This window comes from Hylaeus anthracinus, unplaced genomic scaffold (genome assembly GCF_026225885.1).
Source record: "Hylaeus anthracinus isolate JK02 unplaced genomic scaffold, UHH_iyHylAnth1.0_haploid 11989, whole genome shotgun sequence".
Lineage (NCBI taxonomy): Eukaryota > Metazoa > Arthropoda > Insecta > Hymenoptera > Colletidae > Hylaeus > Hylaeus anthracinus.
In genome coordinates this window covers 9,149,531-9,166,883 of record NW_026534337.1, presented here as the reverse complement: position 1 = coordinate 9,166,883, position 17,353 = coordinate 9,149,531, and the positions used below count along the sequence as shown (strand labels likewise).

General features: G+C 35.6%; 1 protein-coding gene across 3 annotated transcripts; it reads right to left on the bottom strand.

Annotated features, from left to right (window-relative positions):
* Window positions 1-204: 204 nt before the first annotated feature.
* LOC128887926 (lysine-specific demethylase lid) lies at window positions 205-16,724 on the bottom strand. 3 transcript variants are annotated; one of them, XM_054144427.1, is made up of 18 exons: window positions 15,472-16,724; window positions 12,155-12,371; window positions 11,906-12,066; window positions 11,473-11,832; window positions 11,114-11,392; window positions 10,534-11,026; window positions 10,340-10,467; window positions 10,070-10,264; window positions 7,915-8,375; window positions 7,578-7,839; window positions 6,674-7,496; window positions 6,391-6,599; window positions 6,073-6,297; window positions 5,913-5,997; window positions 5,421-5,824; window positions 5,072-5,192; window positions 4,851-4,993; window positions 205-4,521 (listed from the first exon to the last, which is right to left on the bottom strand). In XM_054144427.1, exons 1-18 carry the CDS (start codon window positions 15,700-15,702, stop codon window positions 4,456-4,458), a joined length of 4,863 nt encoding a protein of 1,620 aa, XP_054000402.1. In that variant the 5' UTR covers window positions 15,703-16,724; the 3' UTR covers window positions 205-4,455. The 3 variants fall into 3 exon arrangements, with proteins under 3 accessions (XP_054000402.1, XP_054000401.1, XP_054000400.1); XM_054144426.1 differs by having other exon boundaries at window positions 205-4,590; window positions 5,949-5,997; window positions 15,472-16,723; XM_054144425.1 differs by having other exon boundaries at window positions 205-4,590; window positions 15,472-16,718.
* Window positions 16,725-17,353: the final 629 nt, after the last annotated feature.

Sequence of the window (17,353 nt, the reverse complement as noted above, 5' to 3'; positions counted from 1 at the left end):
CTACATTGAATTCATCCCAAATAAAATTCTGAAACGTATTAGTGATCTGTTTTCCTCTGTGGGTTGTCCCAGAGAAGGCATTCCAAGGATTCCGAAGTCGGATGGAAAATATTTTGATCTGACTTTGGGAATGGTCACGTGTTCGATGAAGAAACGTTTACGACAAAAGTAAACAAGGTTAGTGAAGAAAAACATTGCAAACGGTTCGCAGTATTGAATGTACATGTACACATATACATTTAATATATTTTATCGGAAATCAAAGTGATATAATCTTACAAATAAAGGACTACTTTAACGCTACTTAGCCTTAAGTTACATTTACTGTTCATAAATATTCGTTTGTCTACAATGATTCGCGTATAAAGGAAATAAACTAATATATCCATGCGTCGTATAGGAAAAAACGATGGTTGTATCGCACCCATCAACAAAACGGTTTTCTCGTCAACGAATCAACTTCGAGAAGATTCAAATGAAAAATAAACAACAAAAACACGAACAAATGAAAATGTAAAAATACGAAATCTTCGATAATGTTTCTCTAACGACTATACACATTTTTGGTGGAATTTATGGGGCTTTCTTGCGAGGCGAAGATTGACGTAACAAAAAAAAAAAAAACAAAAAAAAATAAATAAAACACGTCGAATTTATAGTAAACCCTTCCACGTGTATTTTTCTGTAACTTGTACAGAAATAGGAAGAAATAAAGCGTGAAGAAACGATTGGCGCTGAATAGTTATGGTGATTAGTAACTGTGCACTGGAAGTTAAGTAACGCCTTCTGACTAAATCATTTCGATGAAAATGAATGATTCATTTACTTGTAAGTAATCATCATACGTATATACATCAAACAAAATTAGGCCATTGTCAAAGTCTTCGCCTGACCGTTAATTTTGCATTAAATTTCATAATTTTCTTATTTAAACACAAACAAAAAACATATATGCACAATTCTACGATACGAAAAATAAAATAGATGAAATATTCACCGACGTGAAAATAAATAACTTCTTATCACCAGTAAACAATTTGTAATCGTATCACAAATTAGGAGTTTCAAATGAAATTCTTTTCTATTTAAAAAAAAAAAAAAATAAACGATAACTTTCCCTTTAATATGCGTGACAATGAAAATGAAATGGCATTTAAAAAAAAAAAAAATAGAATTAGCTACGCTCGGAAATCAAAATTTGCTACAAGTATTCATAGCAACTAGTTACAACATTAATTCACAAAAGACGATTTGGTCGAAATATAATACTTTTACTTCGATAATACACTATTCGTTCAGATCCAGTTAACTGCTTTATCGGCTAGAAGTGCATATTACGTAAACGTTTAATTGCAAGGAAAAGAAAAATTAATACTAGACCGTTTTGTGCTTGTCATCGAGGGGGAAGGCTAACAAAAGATGAATTTCTTTCGTACGATGATTAGTATACAACTTCTTGGGAACGTGTAGGCACTTGCCTTTATGTATACTGAATCAATATACCAAGTCATCAGTATTCAACATAGTACACAAGTGTTTTATGGTAAAGTACAATATTCCAGTATGTCCATCCTGCATATAGCAACAGTTGTGTGAGTAATCACGCAGTACCAATCATCCCGAGCTATTCAATCACAATGCATTTTTAATGATAGTGTAACTCATGAATTTCTAATGTGCTTATTTTATTACATTTTGTGTCGCTTAATAGAAAAATGATTCTAAGTACCTTGTATAAAATATATATATGTGTAACCAATATATGCACGTGTATGCGTATACATACATATATTTTTATTATGAATAGAAACAAATGAAATTCATACTTCGTCTAACCGAGTCGCAAAAACACTATCGTTAGAAATTCACTGTGCTCCCGCGTATATCCAGAAGCGATAATCGAACAGATCATCGAATTCTTACGTATCTGTACAAAAATATATGTGTGTACACATAATGTCTCATCGAATCTTTGACCTACAGTCTGTTTTAAACGTAACGCTTAACATACTGATCTAGACACACACTGTGGTAGACGATCTACCACTATCGCTATACATCGGATTAGTTCAAAATGAATCCTGTTAACCGATTGCTGGAACAATCCGTCGTAACCGTCTTAAACTACGCCTAACAATGGAACATAGAGATGTTTGTTAACAGAATTCATTTGCAGTGTCAACACCGATTATTACGCGTTGTATGTTCCGGATATATACGAGCGTTTAAAACACACTGTGCATCGCGCGTCGTTCCACACATAACACGCATTCATAGAGTTTTAAGTCTGCATGGAAACTCAACGAACGACATTTGTTTTTCTTTAACAAGTAATTATACAAAGTTTCGCGCGCCACTGACGCGTCGTTTCGCCAATTGATCTAGGATAAAAGTTTCTTTTTTTTTTTTTACACAATGTACTTCGCACACCGTGCAAAGAACTACACAAGTAGACAGAGACACGCACATAACACATTTGCACGAGATAGTAAAACGAATGGCTTTTTATTAAAAAAAAAAAATCTTAGCTCAACAATCACATTAAAAAGTAACTAGAAAATCGTTATCAGCTACCATACGAAGCATGGTTTTGTACCAGAGTCAACAGCGAATACACAAATTCTATACTTTACATGAATGATAAACGATGACATACCCCTTTTTTTGTTTTTAGTTCTGTTCACAGAGAATGAGATCCATATTTGTAATGCTTATAACATTTATAAAATCGTTTATTACGGAATATATCTTATCGTCAGCGTAAGTATCTCTGTAACTTTTATATTTAGCGATCTTTTTATAATACTTTAATGTACAATGTAATAAGTATGCTTCAGTTACACTATGCCAAGTGCGTTAAACCGTGTAGACGTTAAAAATGGTTCGGTAAAATTTAATTATGTACCTGACCTGTGACAACTCCGAAAACTTAAGTTGAAGAAACGTTGAATTCGTAAAACGACAGAATCAAAATATTCACAAAATTGCGATGTCAAGTATGATTAATTCGCTTGCCAAATTTGAATATTAAAATAGTAACACAAGTCACACCAAGAAAAATACGACAAACATTACTTTCATTTGGTTGCAATCATAAAAATCATACGTTAACATTTCGAGTAACATTTACTCTGTAAAAGGTTATGTGCTTTAATTAGGCCCTTCGAGGGATCTCAACCCAAATTAACAATACCGTAAACGTCCGTGGCAAGAAATAAAAAAGAAATGAAATGAAAAATAAATGACTCGCAACTCGCACCAATTGTAAGTTGTACACTCTGGTCCAAAATCCGATAAATTTCAATTAACTATATCAGGAAGGCAGATTTAGATATGCTATGTATCTGCGTGTCAATTTCTTTTCTTTATACAAACTGTAACTTATATCTACTTATATGTTTCGATCTAATTTTCTTACATGTACGTATAATATCTATATCTTAATACACACATCTCTCAGTCTATCTGTACATACTACATGGAACAAAGTGGACTTCTGTTCTACTTTGCACCATTACAATTAAAAACTGATACAAAAACCGACGGAATCTTCTTCAGAGTAGAAGTATTCTGAGACGACTCTCCTTTTACCTTTCGTTAACGCGCACATTTCGCCGTCGCTAATTTCATTTTTATTACATATCGTTCCAAATCGTTAGGTCAAACAATGCTCAGGACTCATCTGCATCCTTCCACCCTTCACTCATATCAAGGGCACCACACTCACGCTACAGATCGCATTATAAATAGTGTTAACGCATACCATTGTTAGTTGACAGTCGTTGGTCTCGCGGAACATGAGTTTTCTTTTTCATCGACATTGGCAGCGACAGACGAGAGACAACAGATGCAATGTATTGACTTCCTCAAACTTCGCGTATAAATCACGAAGCACATCACGGTTCATCCGCGATATCCACGTAGTATGACTCATGGTAAAAGATTTATTTGTTAGAAGTTCATCTTTAATTTAGAATCAATGACATTTAATGCAAATGTAAAAATAAGCAGGATTTAATGTTATAAATTAACATTAACCAGTTCGGGTAGTCCGACCGTGTTAAAATGTAATGCAATGAAAATAATTTACCGCAAATACGAACGAATGTATTACTTATTGAACAATATGTCCACGTCCTGGCAAGGATAAACATCTCTTATCTCAAAAAAATAAAATACAATGCAATGTGATACATACGAAAAACTTGCTGTTCTATAAAACGCATCAAATCAAAGTAGAAAAATAATGTTCGTTAGTCGTCAAGATTGTAATTTGACTGTAATATAATACTTTATCTCCGACATACCACCCGCAACACACGATGACCTGCAGTACCAACGGACTGGGGTAAAAGTGATAGGTAACATTAAATGTCAGACTGTAAATTCGCAGTCCAAATAATTTGAAATCGGTGAGCATCCTAGCCTTGTACGGAGCTAACAGAATGAAATGGGCTAGTAAGTCCTGACGAAGGATGTCGTTTCCTGGATATCTGCTTCGCTATCTGTGCCCTGGTATCCCTGGGATTGAGAAAGGGAAAGAAGTGCATCCAGGCCTAACGATTCGGCTAGCGGGTCTGGCGCTCTCGACTACAGCATGGATAACATAAAAAAATATTGCTCTAAAACTATAAATGTAATAAAAACACTAGCGCGCAAATAAATGGTAAGCACCGAATAAATAAAATTCTACTGACTGCACAGTCTACGAATGAAAAGAAAACAATGGTAATAATAAAACGACAAAGCCAACAAACCTTTCTCTTACACAAATGAAACAAATATAAATAAAATTATCCGTTCTATAATTAGCAGCGATAACATGTTTGAGTCTACTAATGTAAACATACCGTCGAGTTTTGTTCTGCGTCTTTGCAATTACTACATATGTAATCATCTTCTTCTGCGATTTCTGTACGATCCAAACCGACACAGTGCATGTGAAACCAACCTTCGCAGCCACCATCGCACTGAACCCAATCGACTTCCCTACCTACATTCAAATAAAAGTATATAGAATATCATAATAACAATAATGTTGAAATGTTTGTGTAACAAACAGCTTCCTTACCGCTGGGTCGTAAACAATTAACGGCCGCGCAATCGTCTTCTTCGTCGGAAGTGTCTTGTTTAGTTTTCTTTCGATTACCGCCCCTCTTCTTTGGCACCTCGTCCCCTTCCTTACGTTTCATCTGGAATACAAAATTAACTGAAATCGAGCTAACCGATGTTCAATGAACTGTATTTAATCTATTGATTTTTAATTAAAAAATGTCTCGAATTCAAACTTCCTCACAATTTCAATTACTCGATACGCACAATTTTCTTGTCAACAAAATTGTAACTGTATTACATAACCTTAAAACGAGTAATTTTGTAAGTTTTAATTCGAGGCAGATTGTATTTCAAAATATAAATACCTTTCGAGGTCCGCGCTTAATAGGCAACGGGGAACTACTGGTCGATTTTTTCTCTTTCTGTAACCCCTTACGTTTGGTTAAATTTTTTTCTTCCATTTTTTGCCGCCCGAGTTTTTTGAGTAATTCGAACTCTTCGGACTTCCTTTTTCTTCCCCTCTTTTTTACATCTTTCGCGTCCTGGTTTAAATTAGTTTGTACTTCTTCGTACGACGCGTATTTGCGAACAGTACTAGGATTGTTAGTGTGACTTAATATGCGCCATATGTGTTGCGTTTCGTCAAGCGCGACTTCCAACAGATCACCTTCCATCATTAATTCTTCTAAGCGTAACCTTGCAGACTGCGAGAGCATAACTGCAGCTTCGGTGGAATCACTTGATTGAGACCTGCGCTGAACTTTAGATACTAGAAAAAAAATACATATTTATAAATTTTATAGATATTTAATTCTTATAGTCAAACGCCGTTTTTTTTTTTAACGGAGAAATCTTACTATAAGAGTATGCGTGTTCGTTACTATTGAACGTACTGCAACTTGGCTCGTCGTCGTCGATGGTAACAACGTCATCGTCGTCATCCTGAAATACATCGTATATATTTAACCATGTATAACGCATTTTTACACAAATTTAATTAGAGCTATTGACACTTACCGCGGTACTAAGTGCGCTATCATCCGAGTGTACACCGCTAAGTGGCGTGATTGCCTGCACTCTTTGATGAAGTTCAGGATTATTCGCCGCCTTCTTCAACTCGCTGCTGATTATCTTTTCTGTTTTCTCCCTTGCTGCTGCTTCTACTAATTTTTGTGTCAGAACGGACAATTTTGCTAGTGCCGATGAAATTTCGTCTGTAGCCAACGCTTGTCGAGCTCGATCCTATTAAAAATACCATTGAATACAAATCGTGTTACACATAGAAAGCATATAACGCATAATTTATTAATCTTCAATTTCTGATACGTGACACACCTGCCAATTCATTGCACGTTCCGTTAAACATTGCAATGCCTCACCCTCGGGCAAACGAATTGGAATTTTTTGAAGACTCACTAAAAGCGCCAAAATTGTTTCCAATCGTGGCCGCCTCGAACGTAAACAACAGGGACATAAAAATTTAATCTCCCTTGATATCGGTAATTTTCCTTTGTATGACGTTTTTGGTAAGGGTACACAATTTGCTAAAATGAATTATTACGTTTAACCTACATTTTTACATTTATATTTAAATGCAAGTTATGAGTATTATACTTACAATGGAACCAATCTTTACAAAGCTCGCATTGAAGCATAAGCCCGAATCTTGGTCGACGACAGACGCAATACCTAGAGTCTTCCACCTCGGTTTTCATTAAATTTCTTTCTCTTAAATTTCTCATCGCTTCCATTTCGCGTTGTTCGGCTAATTTAAACGCAGCCACGACGGTAGCCGAATCATTGGAATCATCCAATTTTGTATCACAGACAAAGACAGGTCCAACAGACTCTTCACTCTTATTCTTCTTAGCCTTCAGCGCTTGTATACCAACTCCGATTCGGGGGGATAAAGCCTCCATTAAAGTATAATGTGAGTTTTTCCTTAGGAATGTTCTTGCCGTCCTTTCCTTCCAAGCTTTCGCTTGTGAAAGAGTGGACTCTAAAATTGGAAGAGCATCCAAGTGCAATGGGATACTTCTGCCTTTTTTTATAAGATCATCTAATGTATCATAGTAAGGAAAATTCTCTCTCGCTTGTACTTCCTCTACCATTTTCGTCCAATTTTTTGCTTTATTCAATGTATCTTGGAGAATATCTAAGCTGGGTAAGTATGCATCTACCTCATCAGCTTCGCGAATAAATTCTTCTAACGACGATATAGTTTGTCTGCTTTTCGTGTGAAGATACAACTTTGCTTTCTCTTCCCACTTGTCGATTCCGATCATTAATGCTTGTAGTTCGGAAAGTGTATTTTCTATACTTAAATGAGGCGGTATCGCCATACCTTTTTCAATCAATTTTGCTAAATCATCGCGATGTATAGATTTTGGATCTTCTTGAATAGATTTTACTTCCTCCAGCCATTGAATTTGCGTTAATCTCTACAACAAATAAATACTGAATTGCACTACAGAACAGTGATATATTATTATTAAAAATGTGTTTAATTTATATCTACTTACTTGTTTCAAACGAATAAGTTGAGGTAACTCAATACATATAGAATCTCCAAAGTCAATACACTTTTCTAGTTGTTCAATATCACAATTATCTTCCTTAGCATCTAACTCCTCTGCTTCTCTTTGAAATTGTAACACTTGATCGAGTATAAATTTAACACCATCAGATTCTTTAAGTTCACAGCACAGATTAGTAATTTCTTTATAGAAAAGGGTTAATTCTTCTACCGTAAGTTTATATTTAGTTTCAACCGATTGTCTGGTTCTGAATTAAAAAATCCTCACATCAGATTATTTATATAATACATATATTACCTTAGTAACTAAAAACTAATCATACCTGGTACGCTGCTTATTATTTAACAGTTGTTGTGCAACACTAGCACATTTTTCTGCATCTTGCACAGCAGTAGTTAAGGCTGTTAACAGTTCACTTTCAGGAAACTTTTTATTTTCTGCTTCATTCAAGAGCTCCTTCAGCTCGTTCAACTCAATTTTATTACTCTTCTTATCGGGGTCCATTGCTTCTTTTACTTTGGCCACCCATGAGTCGAATGACTCGGCTTTTAATTTTAACTTTTGTAACATAATCGGTAACTCGTCTAAAGTATACCGGTAACGTAATGTGTGCTTATCCGGTGGGCAATCACAAAGGTCAGTAAAATGTCTCAGGCAAACTAACTGAGAACTCTGGCATGAACATGTAACCGCACTTAAGAAACAAGTTGTTTTGCACGCCTCACACTGTCTCTCATCATCTGGTAATAGTTCAAATGCTTCGCGTTCCGCTTCCGTTACGCCCTAAAAAACACGATTTTCAACACAAAAATCATTCGTGGAACCGTTTAACTGTTCTCACATTTTAAAAGAAACATGGAATCAGAATGAGACTATCTATTAACGAAACACATGTACCCATCTGTACACAAATTGACGTCGATATGATCAAAGATTTTGCGAGTACACGAATCATTTAAGAATATCGCGAACACTCGTTGATCAAATCGCCGGAAATGTTAAAAAATACGTTGAATCGACAGAAGAAACGTACTGACTGTTTAGCATCATGGCAAGGCTTTAAAAACATAACCTCTATTCGCCAATAAAAGTTACATAATCAAGATCAGAGACACACCAAATAGGCATCAGCTCGTCAAGGTCGATAACTAAACAACGATCACACGAAAACTATTTTAGCGACAACGGACACAAGCTAACCAAATATAACGAAATATATGGAGGCATTAATGAGGAATATAACGTGGATGGTGGAGCTCTACTGCAATGACCAATGGTTGGCAATATCAGACGCACACACACGTCTTTTACCGCGTGTGCCCGCATGGCTACGAGTCAGTGACGTAACTAGTCGTGTGCAAACCACGCGAGGGGTTCCCTAATCCGAGGAGCTCCAATTTTGAATATAGAAAAACCCCACGATCGACTTGTCAGAAATATTTTACGTACGAAACTTTTCTTCAATCTAATAAATACTGTTCTACAAGTTTTATTGATTATTCTTCTTTAAAAATTAAAAATAATGCTGTCTTTTTTGCTTAATACATATAGGATAGATAGGGAAGTATTAACTTTCATATAAAAGGATCTCGAAATAAATTTTCAGCACACGGGTGCCAAAGATGCTGGTTACGTCGATGCTACGAATATATGCGTGCCGGTACATTCGACAATGTGTGCATGACCACATACTTGAGTCGGTGAGGGAATGCTTTAGCATTCACTATACTGTTTGACCTAAATACATTGGTCTGTGCATTTAGAATTATAACCCGTCCTGTGTGACTGGCTAATGTTGGAGGCAAAATTTGAATGTCTAATACACATTACGCTCTTTAAATTCAATTAATTTTTCAAAACATATCGATCAGACAAAAAGTGTAATATTTAAAATAATGAATCATTTATGTGATAATATATTGGATCAGAATACTATATATTTTTTCGAATGTATTTTTTGTATCAGGTATTTCATCTATAATAAATAACGATGTCAAAGAAACACATAAAATAAATTTGCGAGGGATTCTATTATTTCATCGCTTTCTCGTTGCCTCGCTTTTTTACTGAGACGTCAAGGATAACTTCTAATTTCACTATTCAAAAGAGGATGAAATCCCGAGTAAAAAAGTATTATAGTACACGTGGTCTATAGATAAGTTACTATTAACAAGGTACATCCGCGAAGTGCATCCTCTCCCCTCAATCTGATTTCGATGAAACCTTGTAACCTTTGGAGAGCGGCCAAAAATAAGGAAACAAATAAACGATAGTTACAGGGCTCACATAAGCTAATATCTTTCTCTCAAATTATGATTTCCTCTTAAATACAAATTTTATATTATACAAAAATATAAAAAAAATGTTTCATGCGTAATAGTTGACTAAAGTACTTGGGAGAATGAAAAAGTTTAGCCTGTATATAGAATCAGCCATTTCACTAAAACAATCATAATATTCACATAAATGCAACTTACCCATTCCAACAGATTTTTTCGTAACTTCTTCTCGTCGTCTACCATCTGCAGCATGTCATGGTAAGTTGCAGTCGCAATTCCTATGTCCAGTGAATCTGGATCCAATGACATTTTACACACCAATTCATCGTGAGAAAATACACAAAATCGTCTTAAATTCGAGTAATGCGAAATGCATTCCCGACCAACTCTAAGCTGTTAAACACACAATAGAATTCATAAAATATACGATATTAAAATCAGCAATACAAATTTAAGGTTACAACATACCCAATCGGCAGGTGCGAAATTCACAGCTTCGGCGAAATTGTATCCCTGATTGAATCCCGCGTGATACGCTCTTGGAAATGTCACAACAAATTCTCCTGCGTGTTGGTCAGTTCTAAATACTGGAACACCTGAAAAAGAAATACAAACGACATTAGTACTTTATTATATAGATCTTATGATTAATTTTACGTTACCTTCGTTTGTTAAAATGTTGGGATTCATGATAGTGACCAATTGATGGAGCAAATCTGGCTGACTATGAAACAGTTCTGGTGCAGCCGATTTCATTGAGTGTTCAAAACGTTCTGCTTGAGAGCCAGGTACACCATACCAAGTTTTTGGCTCTCCCCAATGTAGGTAATTAATCGAATAGCTCCAATGATCCTCGTTATGCCAACAGAATGTGGCAAAACACATGCCAACATACATCCATGGAACTTTCATACCACTAATGTCAGCGTTAATGTGACCTAGTACGCTACTCCGTAGAACTGGTAGATTATTTAAATTCCACGAAGATTCCGCGTATTCTTGATCACACGTAAACAGATTAACGCTCGTCTTTGTTGGAAATCCAGATCCATGATCCATTGTGTGTAAATCTGCTCCATACTCAACTGTTACATCTTCATCGATAGAGGAAACTATTCGCCAAAATTCTTTTTCTACCAAGGATGTTGGCACCATCTACAGCAAAATAATTTCAAATTTATGTGATTTAATCGATCTTATACATATTCTATTAGAAAACATAAGAAAAAGAAAGTAACATACATGTACAGGCATGTTGAAGTAATCGCTCTTAAATTGATCAGCCATTTCTCCAAATTGTTGAAGAGTATACTCTCTTTGAGCTTGCTCGAATCCAAATGCTTCCATTGGCTTAGAAACTTCTTCAGCCACACATTTTGGACACCGCCAATCTCCTTTTGGTATTTCTGTCAGTGGTGGCATGAGACAGAAAGTGTGATAACTGTCATCACATCCATCACATAGAAGCATGTTTTCTTCGTTATCACCTCTTCCACAATTGTGACAAATATATTTTGCCAACTGTATAATAAGATATACAATTTTAGAGAAAATATTTACACATACTAATCATAAAAAATCAATACACAAGTTATACTCACCGGATCAAATTCATAAGTTAGTTTCAAACCTCTGGTCTTATTAGATTTCTTTCCCTCTTTGGTATTAAATCCAGCCATCTTTGGACCAGGTCCATAGAATTGTAACTTCTTAAGTTCTTTGCTATTGTCATCACCATTCTTACTTCTGAATCCATCTTTGCAATCATTATCAGAATCACATTCCTCCTTGCAATCTTCTTGTTTAACAGATATTTCCGGTTTCTCTTCTTGACCACTGAATCTCTTTGACCGCCGTGAAAATTTTTCAGCTGGAGGTTTAATTTGCTGTCGTGAGATGATTCCATGTGGTTTGTAATCTCTGTCCTTTTTCTCATTCACATTGGAATCTGGTTCAATTTTCTGTACAATTCAATGTATATTAAATATATGGATTACTATAGATTTTAGAAGATACAAAGAAAAAATAACTTACAATGTCTGTCAAAGTTTTTCCCTGCTTAAAGACATCAAATGGATATAAAATTCGTTCATAGTGATTCTTTAGTATACTTCCTACGCTACGACCAGATGGATAACCTAGTTTATTTGCAATTTTTGCCCACCTTCTTTCCCTTGTTACTGTTTCAATTCCACCTGGAATTATTATGCTTAATATTAATACATTAAGTTCACAATGTGAATTCTAACTAATGACCTTCACAGTTAAATAGCAGAAACAAACCTTCATCTGTGACAATTTTGTGCAAAGAATATAGATCAAGAGCTTTGCGTTCTACAAGTGGGATTTTTAAAGAAGAACCTTGAAGCTCCCAGAATTTTGCAATCTGGTCTAAAAAATTAAGTTTTATCCTTGTTTTTGCCTCCAATTCATTTAATCTTTGGATTCGTGGAACAAATTTGAATTTATCAACATCAACAGCAAATGGTGGCTGCCAATTCTGCAAGAAAGCAGTAATAACTTCTAAATTTCAATTCATAAACATTTAAAATGTTATTTTATTCGTAATGTAATAAAACAGTAGGATATGAAGATGAAGATGAAGTCAGATCACTAACATTATACCATTACATTATTATTACATGAAGTTATTACTAGAAGCTTTGTAAGATTTGGGACTATTTTTACTCATAGGATTTTGCTATTTACTGGATATAAAGTTTAAAATAATTTCGTTAACAATTTTCATTAGCCTCGCGATTACGTAACGGGATAAATTTATTATAAGAAAATCACGTATTTAATACATTGATCGGTTGTTTAGAAGTATATGTAATTATGCAGCTTGTATCCCTAAAAATTGAGATTAATTAAGGATACCAAATAAGACGAATTTTCATTCATCGTCTACGCATAAAAAAGAAAGCGTATTGCGTTGTTTACTACACAACTTTCAAATTCGTACACCTATGCAACAATACTTACAGGTCTTCAGATGAGTCAATTAGTTTAATAAAATGAGGATTTATGCCTATAATACAGATAAATTTATAAAAACATCGTTACAAATTTCTGTCGATGACGACCCAGAATAACACGGAAAAGGAATACAGAGGAATTACATATATTCTGTTATCGTTTAATACATATTGAAAATTCATTGACGAAGCCAGTAACCCATAAATACAGGTGTCTAAATAATCAATAAGTGCCTTCGTAGCCTCATCTATATATCATGACGCAACAACCGTTGCAATGGTTGTCAGTCAAATTTTTTTAAGGGCACGGCTCATTTTTAATCAGAACAATGAATTTCTTCCATCGAATCCTATTTAGAATTAGACATTTTCTACTCGATCACATCAAGCAACGAGACATCAAAATATTATCGTACGATGTATATCAACATCTACGAACAAAATAAACGAAACATCGCCAAGATTTTCTCCATATACGACGCCCATTTAATGTCGTGGCCATAGTTATTTCCGTAATGGCGTCATCCCGTTACAAAATACAAATTTTCTCAAGGGCTCACGAGTAATTGACAAACAAATATCTACACTTGGATTGGACTATTGGACATATAAGAACATAGATCAACTTGTCAATTAAAATTAACAACAACGCTCTTGACCGAAATCAGTTCTACATGACCTAAGAAAATAATTCGCAGAGAAGAAGCAACGTTGTTGGTATATTCTACACTGTTAAACTCATACAAACGCAATTCTTTTTTACAAGAAGATTCTACGACTTCGAAACATTATTCAACTGTAAAAAGTACAGAATTCACGACAACAGGTTTCAACGATTCAGATAACGAAGAATAAATCGCGGAAGTTTACAATTTGGATTAACGAATACTTGTTTGTAATAGCTTGACATTTACACAGATATGTTTTCAATGTGTAAAAATAACACGTTGTGATAAGTGTGTTAATAAAATAATCTCAAATGTCGTGAATTGATTGGTCGAAATCGTAACAAATTTAGAAATACTAATCGTTACTTTTTACTTTATGTAATTAAGATTGTTAAAAGATTCGAAATAAAATCACAAATTACATGCATGGCATGTCACAACCTCTTCGAACAATTTGCACCACCTCTAAAACAACGATCTGAAATATGTGCGATTTAATTTAGAGGCAAGGTCTAAATATAGCTCAATCGTATATTATATTTTGAAGAAAATCAATTTTCCCGTTAACCATTCTACGTGACGGTTTACAGAAGTCTTGCGGGATTCGATTCATCCCAGGATTATTTTTAAATTCACCACGTAGCTTCTTCTCCATAATTACCTAAATGAAACTACATTTGCAAAGACGTACGTTGTAAAACCTTTTTCCAAGCGTGTAGAAACAAAATGGTGGCACAAATCGGTTCTAATAGTGATACAAATTAAACGAACAATGCATGAAATATGGATGACGAGACGAGATTACTTCGGGAGCAAAAATTGTTTCTAAAAAAATTCGACGAGATTGAATATTACACGAAGATAATTCAAGCATAAAGAGCAACGTGAGTTTTGTTCATCAGCGTAAAAAACATTAAACACGGCTATACTCGCAACATTTCCCATATGACACTCCCAAAAATTAACAACATTCACCTATACGAAGCCTCGCACGATGGTGTACGTGCTCTGAGACGAAATAGAAACTTCTGGGAAAACATCAAACGATTCCCATATTTTTGTTACCACGATATCAGAACGAGGAGGATCGTTGACCACGGAACGACGATAATTTTTTTCAGCATTTTCTCTATCGATGCCATCTCGTCATCGTTTCGTATTTCCACAACAATTTCGAGACATTTTGCTAAGGTGACATTGTTTCGATTGTCTCGGCCATTTTACATAGCGTACCTTCTAGCTATAACGATATTAATGTCGCAATGTGACGAGTACCTAACTACTCGTTTTCCCATATTTTTTTTTTTTTTTTTTTTTTTTAATACTTTCCGTGAATCCCACACGACGCCAGGTATAACTTCCCGGTGAAAAAGATAAGAACGCATTAACGAACATGGACGCGATTCCGATCTATGTATCTCGCAAAAGCGAAAATGCCCTGACAACACGGGCATCGAAGCCTTTTCTTCCCTTTTTACCGTATTATCATTCGTCTCGTGTCGACGGAAACGCTATGGACTCTTACCAGACCCGAGCTGTTTCAACGCCGATACGAGGCAAAAGGCGAGCAAACGATATTGATATCGTGAAATATGGTGTTCACGGTGAAAATAGTCGTCGCGCATCGGATTTAATTTTCATTCGAATGCACGTATTACGTAGGAACTCGTTTATTTCGTGATGTCACGGCTGTGATGTCCGTACGGAAGCGTCATAGGATGTAAACGGGGTCGGTGCGTGCATGCCCGAACAACGTTCAACGAAAGAAGAAGAAGAAAAAAAATAAAACACACAAATTCGTCGATTCCTGTGGTTCCGTTTAAAACGGGCCAGTCGAAGAATAGGAGGATCGATGTGCGGCGTCCTTCTCTCGTTAAAGGGAAAGGAAAGAGAAAGCGGGTTGGACAGAGAAGAAAATGATTGATGTAATCTCGCGATGGAAGGATTTACTCACAGGCGGCGGTTTGATCTTACAAATACCAGACTTCTCCGCGATCGGTCGTATTTTTGCAATGTAGCCAAGGGGGTCGTGAAACTCCTCGATACTCGGTTCGAAGACCGGCGCCTCTGGCGGTATAATGAACTCGAAGTCCGAATCACCACGATCGCAAGCCATGTCTTGGGTGCAGTGATAAGTCCCGAAAAAATCCTCGTAACCGAAGTTCGTGTCGAACCTCGATACCATGACTCGAGTGTCTAACACAGCTTGGACGCGCGGATAGGTGGCCCCAGCACACGCACCTAACGCGGGTGAGGACCTCGCGCCAGCTCCAGCAACCGTTACTCAGCCTCTGGCTGCGAATATTTATTCGGCAGTGTGCTTAGGTGAATCGTCATCACGAGCTGCATTTGTGTATCGGATGGAAAGCGATTGACAACGTTACGCGTTAACCACGAAACACACGGCGCACCAACATCGACGATATCACGCGGAGCCTCGCACACGAGCAACTGTCTTATTCCTTGCTTCGTATACCTCCCCCTCGACCCCTTGTGCCCCTTGTGTTCACTTGACTGTAACGCGAGGGTGGCGCCACCTTGCACCAGGGATTATGTCGATATTGTTATGTGTCCTGGTGGCTCCCCTCGGCGGAATTCAATTAAATTAAGTAACGCGCCAAAATTCAATATTGTACAGTGGTGTAACTGAAGTAATGCACAAGATCGTTGTTATGTAAAAGCATTGCTGAGATGTAAATCACTCACTCTTAAAACAAATGATTGATTTGATTGGTTGTAAATTTTGTTTTAGAAACAAAAAATAACATTTTACTGTTAAAATTATTATATTCAATTGGCATTCACTAAACATAAATGTTCGAAGCAAGACGTGTTTGTTTAATTTTCCCAAATAACTAAATAAATTGAAATATTCCTAAACGCCCATACAACAATACATAGCGATTCGTGCACGTTACCCTTTTTTTTTTTTGGAAAATAATGTATAATGTATAATGTTAGTGATCTGACTTCATCTTCATCTTCATATCCTACTGTTTTATTACATTACAAATAAAATAACATTTTAAATGTTTATGAATTGAAATTTAGAAGTTATTACTGCTAAACGCATATTTGTATAAACCAAACAAGCGCCTGTGATAGAAATAAGAAAATGTGCAGCTAATTTGTATCAAACATAAGTGTTAGAAGATGAGGGGAGAGGTATGCACCCATAAAACGACTATAGATTTTCATTGGGCAAGAGGAGGGAATTTTACCTCAAACGCCATCTTCCAGACACACACCAAACTTGTAAAAGTCTGAAGAAAATAAACAACTAACTAACTAACTAATTAAACGCATATACGAGCGCAGGTTAAAAATATTGTTTACTGCATAAAATAAACAATTAACAATACGAGCGCTGTAAAAAATGTGCTCGAATTCGAAAGAGAACTGCGCATCAGGCGCTGAAGTTTCATCGATTGTAAACGATAAATAAACACGAAAATTCCCTATGACTGGTTAGCTTTTTTCCTTATTATATAATCAATTTTGTTGTTCGCTTACAGGAGTTTTTAATGAAAATTATGTAACAAACCATGTCTATTCTGAATATTAACGTTAATTCTGAAATAATTTGTGATTTGATCCATCGTAGTTACATTAGATTTGCAACACATGGTACTCAAATTTTATTTCAAAATCGATTCTATAGAATCAGAATAAAAATTTATAGAATAGAATTTATAGAATAGCGTATGTATTTTTAATACAAAATGTCACGATTGCCACTTTGTACAGTAATTATTAATAAAACTACATCTAAATTACATCACTTAAATTTATCACTCTCTGTGAGATAGATGGCGTTGCAATGAAGGCATTGAGAG